The 7,644-nt window shown below is 43.5% G+C and overlaps 1 protein-coding gene across 1 annotated transcript; it reads left to right on the top strand.

Annotated features, from left to right (window-relative positions):
* Window positions 1-1,178: 1,178 nt before the first annotated feature.
* Window positions 1,179-6,233, top strand: LOC138901166 (uncharacterized). Its single transcript, XM_070188911.1, has 3 exons — window positions 1,179-1,534; window positions 1,588-1,672; window positions 6,084-6,233. The coding sequence occupies exons 1-3, from the start codon at window positions 1,179-1,181 to the stop codon at window positions 6,231-6,233; spliced, it is 591 nt and encodes a 196-aa protein (XP_070045012.1).
* The last annotated feature ends 1,411 nt before the right edge of the window (window positions 6,234-7,644 follow it).

Below are 7,644 nucleotides of genomic sequence, written 5' to 3'. Positions count from 1 at the left end.
GACCCAGAAGGGTGCTCCATTCCGATGGTCTGATGATTGCGAGGCGAGCTTTCAGAAGCTCAAGATCGCATTGACTTTAGCATCAGTGTTAGTGATGCCTTCTGGTTCAGGGATGTACACTGTGTACTGTGATTCTTCACGCGTTAGTTTGGGTTGTGTATTGATCAGGAGGGGCGAGTTATTGCATATGCTTCACATCAGCTGAAGCCCCACAAAAAGAATTGCCCTGTATATGATTTGGGCAGTTTGGCATTCATTTCACCAGAGGAGAGACCACTAGCTTTGGACATTCAGTCCCTGACTAACAGACTTATGAGGTTGGATATTTCAGAGCCCAGCAGAGTTCTTGCATGTGTTGTTGCCCAGTCTTCACTATTCGAGCAGATTAAGGCTCGCCAGTTTGATGATCCGCACCAGTTGGTTCTCAGAGAGACAGTACTGCAGGGTGGTACCAAGGAGGTTACTATTAGTGAGGATGGTGTTCTACAACTTCAGGGTCTCCTATGTGTTCCAAATGTTGATGGCTTGAGGGAGAAGATCCTAGAGGAGGCACACAGTTCTCAGTATTCTATTCATCCAGGTGCTACGAAGATGTATCACGACATGAGGAAACATTATTGGTGGCGGCGAATGAAGAAGGACATAGTTCGGTATGTAGCGAGGTGCCTAAACAGCCAGCAGGTTAAGTATGAGCATCAGAGGCCAGGTGGCCTACTTCAGCAGATGACTATACCTGAGTGGAAATGGGAGCGCATTACTATAGACTTCGTAGTTTGGTTGCCGCGGATCTTGCGGAAGTTTGATGCAGTTTGGGTCATTATCGATAGGTTGACCAATTCGACACACTTCATTTTGGTTGTTACCACATATTCTTTAGAGTTGTTGCTCAGATTTACATTCAGGAGATTGTTCGGTTGCATGGTGTGCCTGTTTTCATCATATAGGATAGAGGCCCTAAGTTTACTTCGCATTCTTGGAGGGAAGTACATATTGAGTTGGGGACTCGGGTGGAGCTCAGCACATCATTTCATCCACAGACCGACGGGCAGTCGGAACAGACAGTTCAAATCTTGGAGGATATGCTCAGAGCATTTGTGATTGACTTCGGAGGGCAGTGGGATCGATTCTTGACTTTGGCCGAGTTTTCTCACAACAACAACTATCATTCTAGTATCGAGATGGCTCCATTTGAGTCTTTATATGGTCGGCAATTTCGTTCGCCAATCGGATGGTTTGATCCCGGCGAGGCTAAGTTATATGGTACTGATTTAGTGAAGGATGCCTTGAAAAAGGTAAGGTTGATTCAGGAGCGACTTCGCACCACACAGTCCACACAAAAGAGTTACGCGGATAAGAAGGTGCCTGGCTTATCATTTATGGTGGGCAAGAAGGTCCCCTTGAAGGTCTCTCTGATGAAGGGAATCATGAGGTTCGGGAAGAAGGGAAAGTTAAGCCCAAGGTTTATAGGTCCATTTGAGGTGTTGAGACGAGTTGGAGAGGTTGCTTATGAGCTTGCTTTGCCTCCAAGTCTAACGTGAGTTCATCCGGTTTTCCACGTGTCTATTCTTAGAAGTATCATGCCGACAGGTCATATGTGTTAGACTTCCGCACAATTCAGTTAGATGAGAGCTTGGGTTATGAGGAGGAGCCAGTTACCATTGTTGACAGACAGGTTCGCCAGCTGAGTTCCAAGGAGATTTTGGCAGTAAACATTCAGTGGAGGAGTTAACCAGTTGACGATGCGACTTGGGAGGCCGAGGAGGACATGCAGAGCATATATCCACACCTATTCAGCACTCCAGGTAAGATTCTAGATCCGTTAGAGGACGAACATTTGTTTAAGAGGTGGAAAATGTAACGACCCGGCCAGTCGTTTTGTTTTCTAGATTCCTGTTCCCCTAAATAAGACTCCCCGTATGTGCTTTTTCTGTTTTATGACTTGCGAGGATGGTTAGTTCAGGATATGGAAGGGTTCGGGTTGAAATTGGAACACTTAGTTCCTTAATGTTGGCTAAAAAAGGTTACCTTTGACTTGAGTCAACATTTTTAGTAAACGACCTCGGAACTGGGATTAGACGATTCCAATAGGTTCACATGATGATTTTGGACTTGGGTGTATGCTCGGATCGGGTTTTGGATGACCCTGGAGCGTTTTGGCGCTTAATGTTGTAAGTTGGCTGATTGAAGGTTTAAAAGTTCTTTAAATTTGGTTATTGTAGGTTTTGGTGTAATCGAGGTCTGTTTGGGATTCCGAGCCTAGGAATAGTTCTGTATGGTGATTTAAGACTTGCACGCAAAATTTGGTGTCATTCCGAGTAGTTTAGGTATGATTCGGCGCGTTCAGAGCAAGTTGGAAGAACTTGAAGTTCATAAGTTGATCCTATTGGTTTTGGGTTGCGATTCTTAGTTTTAATGTTGTTTTCCGCGTTCCGAGGGTGCGCGAGTCCGTTTTATGTTTACAAACTTGTTAGTATGTTTGGACGGGGCTGGGGGCCTCGGATGCCATTCGGACGATGCGTGAAAGTCGTTTGGCCTTGGTTGATCAACTGAAGCATCCAGCTTCTGATGCAATCGCACCTGCAGAAGGCCTACCACAGGTGCGAGCTCGTAGAAGTGAGTCAGCAGCTGCAGAAGTAGCCCAGCATAGGCATCCCAGAAATCACAGATGCGGAGGCGGTGGGCGCAGATGTGCGACCACTGAAGCGGTGATGGGACCGCAGAAGCGAGGACGAGCGCAGGTGTGGCTCACGCACTGCAGGAGCTGGTTCGCAGAAGCGATCCATTCTTCAGCAGATGCGGATTTATTCCAGCATAGAGAGGACCGCATCTCTGATGAACCTTCTGCATATGCGACCCATAGACCGCAGGTGCGAAAGTCTTGGAGGCAGTGAGGTCATTTATTACGGACTTAGTTCATTTTTGGTTCATTTATTTCACTTCTTGCAATGACCCGACCGGTCCTTTTGAGAGTTGTAGCCCCGTTCCCCAATTTACTGCTCATTTTGTACTTTATAACTGTTATATAACTTGTCGGGGTAGTCGGTTCGGGTCCGAAGAGATTTCAAAATGAATTGAGACACTTAGTCTCAAGGTTGAAAGCTTAAGTTAAAATGGTTGACTTATGTATAAACGACCCCGGAATATAGGTTTGATGATTCCAATAGCTCCGTATGGTGATTTTGGACTTAGGAGTGTGTCCGGAAAATTATTTGGAACTCCGTTGTTAAATTAGGCTTCAAATGGCTAAAATAGAAATTTAAGTTTGGAAGTTTGATCAGGGAGTTGACATTTTGATATCGAGGTCGGAATCCGATTCTGGAAATTTGAATAGGTCCTTTATGTCCTTTATGACTTGTGTGCAAAATTTGAGGTCAATCGGACTTGAATTGATAGGTTTCGGCATCGAATGTAGAAGTTGAAAATTCTTAAGTTTCATTAAGCTTGGATTGGGGTATGATTCATGGGTTTAGCGTTGTTTGATGTGATTTGAGGTTTCAACTAAGTTCGTATGATGTTTTATGGACTTGTTGGTGTATTTAGTTGAGGTCCCGAGGCCCTCGGGTGAGTTTCAGATGGTTAACGGATCAATTTTTGGACTTAGAAGATGGCTGAAGCAATAGATTTCTGGTGTCTAGTTTCCCTCATCGCGTTTGCGATGGGAGTCACGCGTTCGCGAAGGGCTATTAAAGGTAGGTGAAGATTTGTTCTTCGCGTTCGCGAAGGTTGAGGGCCAGTGTGCATCGCAAATGCGAGAAAACAGATGAGTTCGCGAAAAAGAGTCAAGGCTGGGGGTGGACTTCACGTGTTGGCCTACGTGTTCGTGAGTGAGGCGTCGCGTTCGCGAGAGGACCCTCACGTTCACGTAAGAGGAATTTTTGGCAGGGAAATTTTGTGCTTTGCGAACGCGAGAGAGCTTCTGCGTTCGCGAAGAAGAAATGCCTGGACAGAGAGTTTAAGTTCTGAAAATGGAACTTCGTCCCATTTTTGATTTTTACCAATTTGGAGCTGGGGGAGAGGCGATTTTTGGGATATTTTCAAGGAAACACCGGGGTAAGTGTTCTTAACTCAATTTTGGTAGTTTTTAATATTTAATTGATGAATTAAGTTGAAAAATTTTGGAAACCCTCTTGGTTAAATTTGAAGATTTGAGGGCCTAATTGTTATCGGAATTTAGTATTATTGGTATGGTTGGACTCGTGGTTGAATGCGCGTTCATACTTTGCAACTTTTGTCGGGTTCCGAGATATGGGCCCCACTTGCAATTTTTGAGTTAAATTTCAGATTTTGTTGGAAAATTAGTATTTTTCATATGGAATTTATTTCCATTAAATTGTATTGACTGAATCGAAATAATTGTGACTAGATACGAGATTTTTGGAGGCCAATTCACAAGGCAAAGGCATAGCGGAGTAAAGAATTACACAGTTTAAGGTAAGTGACTTGTCTAACCTTGTGTGGGGAAAATTCCCCTTAGGATTGGTAATGTCATGAAAATTGTGATGTGTTGAAAGTAGTGTATGCGAGGTGACAAGTGTGCATATGGGCTAAATGTTGTTTTAAATTGTGTAGATCTCTGTTACATATCAATTAAATTATTTTATCCGTTTATATTCATCATCATTGGTCTATTTTTACACTTTAAATTTTCCTTACCTTTTCCGGCCAATTGCGTTACCTGTTTAGTTGAAGCTTTGTTTCTTTTATTCTGTGCTCATTATTTGAAGGTTGAATTTTTAAATTAAATTATTATTTAAATGATGTATTTGACATTAAAAATTTGGTATTGTGGTAAATTGTTAAATTTGTGAAATATTATTTTTGTTGAGTTATTCACTCCCGAATATTTTGTGAGATTTTGTGTTCATTGTGATTAAGTCGTGAGCTCCTTATTGTGGAAAATAATTTTGTTGTTGATTTATTTTGGCAAGTTGAAATATTTAGGCACTTGAGGTGCAAATTGTAATATTGATACGCATACGGTGGTATAAGGTCTGGGTGTTGAAACGCATGCTGTGAGATAAGGGTGGCTTGATACGCATGGCTAGTAGGGGAACTACTAGAAGTCATGCAGTGTGATAAGGGTGGCTAAAACGCGAGATGCTATTTCGGAAAAAATAATTTCTTTAAAATTAAATGTGAAGGCTCCCGCGGTGATATAAGGAAAAAAATATATTGTGAATTTATTTATGATTTGGGACTACGAGGTGGTACCTCGGGAGTGCCCTTGTTGATATTTTTTTATTGGTGTACTAGCCTTGATTGTTTTGTTTTTCTTCCGTGATATATTATTTGCCCTTATTCTGTGCAGTTAAATTGTGACATACTCCTTACTTGATTCACTTTCATTTTCATTATTATTATTATTATTATATTGTTAAACCTTTTGCCCTGTTTTTTTAATTATTTCCAGTAGGGCTATGACCTGACCTCGTCACTACTCTACCGAGATTAGTCTTGACACTTACTGGGTACCACTGTTGTGTACTCATACTATGCTTCTGCACATCTTTTTTGTGCAGATCCAGGTACTTCCCACCAGACCAGGTATCAGTGAGTTAGTCTATACGCAGAGACTTCAAGGTACATCTGCTAGCGTCCGCAGACCTCGGAGTCCCTCTCTATCTTTATTATGCTATTTTCCTTATCTTCACTAGACTCTGTTGTTTAGAGACACTTAGTATTTCTCTTAGAAGCTTGTGACTTATTCCTATCGGGTTTTGGGAGTTGTAACTATTTTGAATTAAAGTTTATAATCATTTCATATGTTGAGATTTGAGTTTCAGTTGTAGATTTCCGTTATTCGCATAATTGATAGGTTTACCTAGTCTTAGGGACTAGGTGCTATCACGACATTCTACGGAGGGAAATTGGGGTCATGACAAGTTGGTATCAGAGCTCTAGATTCATAGGTGTTAAGAGTCACAAGCAGGTTTAGTAGAGTCTCGCGGATTGGTACGGAAACGTCTGTACTTATCTTCGGGAGGCTATGGAACTATTAGGAAAATGTTCACTTCTTTGATTCCTTATCGTGCACATTTGTTGAATTCGAAATTCTAAACCATTGTCTTTCCATTCTCTCACAGATGGTGAGGACACGCACAACTGGATCCGATGATCAGACACACGCGCCCCCTGTTGGATCCGTAAGAGGCGGGGGCCGGGGCAGAGGCCGAGCAAGAGCACATGGTGCAGCTAGAGCACTTGCACAAGCTACTGTAGAGGAGCCACCATAGCTCCAGTTGGAGAGCAGGCACTTGAGACACCTGTTACTACCCCTACACTTCAGGAGACTCTTGCCCAGGTTTTGAGCTTGTTTGTCACTCTAGCTATGGCAGGGTTAATTCAAATTGCTCCTGCCACATCTCAGGCCGGGGGAGGAGCACAGACTCCCACTGCCCGTACCCTAGAGCCACGGACACAAGTTGATGAGTTAGAGAAGCGGCCTACCAGTGGTGGCAAGCATACGAGTTGAATAGTCCGTTTGAGGCAACTTCACTCACTTGGACTCAGTTTTTAGATATGTTCTTGAGGGAGTATGTTCCTTAGAGTCTCAGAGATGCATCGCGCACAGAGTTTAAGCAGTTGCGCTAGGACGCTATGATAGTATTGGAGTATGCAGTCTGATTTAGTGATTTATCCAGGCATGCACCTGCCTTGGTTGCTACTGTCAGAGAGCGTGTCCGTCGATTTATTGAGGGGCTCCACCCTAGTATCAGATTCAGTATGGCTCGATAACTGGAGATGGACATCACATACCAACAGGTGGTGGAAATCGCCAGGATATTAGAGGATATGGAGACCCGGGAGAGAGAGAAGAGAGGAAAGATAAGAGACCTCGAGATTCTGGCACGTATAACAGTTCTCGTGCCCGAGCTGTAGCCCGTCTTGGTAGAGTCTATATGGGCCGTCCTATTCATTCAGCACTTCCATCTTCTAGCAGTATTTCGGCTACTCCCAGACCTTAGGTTCCATATTATGCACCGTCATTGTCTACTGTACCTCCTGCACGGGGTGCTTTCAGCGGTCAGTCCATCCGATCAGGTCCGAGTCAGTCTCATCAGCTACGTCCTTCGAGGGCTTGTTTTGAGTGTGATGACACTCGTTATATAATGAGGGATTGCCCTAGACTTAGGAGGGGTGCACCTCCACAGATATCTCAGGCCCCACCTATTCCATATGGCCCTCAGGCTTCTCAGGCCATGATTACTACACCAGTTGCCACTCCACCTGCACAACCAGCTAGAAGTGGAGGTCAGACAAGTAGAGGTCGTCCTAGAGGGGGAGACCATGCCAGATATTATGCCCTTCCTGCTAGGATGGAGGCAGTTGCATCCGATTCTGTTATCATAGGTATCGTTCTAGCCTGTCATAGAGATGCATCAGTCTTATTTGATCCAGGCTCCACTTATTCTTATGTGTTATCTTATTTTGCCCCGTATTTGGGCGTACATCGTGATTATTTGAGTTCTTCTATTTATGTATCTACACCTATGGGTGATTCTATTATTGTGGACCGCCTGTATCGATTGTGTTTGATTGTTATCAGTGGTTTTGAGACCAGAGTTGATTTATTATTGCTCAGTATGGTGGATTTCGATATTCTTTGGGAAATGGACTGGTTGTCACACTATCATGCTATCCTTT

Source organism: Nicotiana tomentosiformis, chromosome 11 (assembly GCF_000390325.3).
Source record: "Nicotiana tomentosiformis chromosome 11, ASM39032v3, whole genome shotgun sequence".
NCBI classification, from domain to species: Eukaryota; Viridiplantae; Streptophyta; class Magnoliopsida; order Solanales; family Solanaceae; genus Nicotiana; species Nicotiana tomentosiformis.
Note: the sequence above shows the minus strand (reverse complement) of the source record. Positions and strands in the feature narration are given on the sequence as shown.

Coding starts and splice junctions, on each gene's coding strand:
- LOC138901166 (XM_070188911.1), top strand. CDS start 1,179: ATGGCTCCATTTGAGTCTTTATATGGTCGGCAATTTCGTTCGCCAATC. Junction 1,535..1,587: donor GCTTTGCCTCCAAGTCTAAC/GTGAGTTCATCC, acceptor TCATGCCGACAG/GTCATATGTGTTAGACTTCC. Junction 1,673..6,083: donor TTACCATTGTTGACAGACAG/GTTCGCCAGCTG, acceptor ATTCTCTCACAG/ATGGTGAGGACACGCACAAC.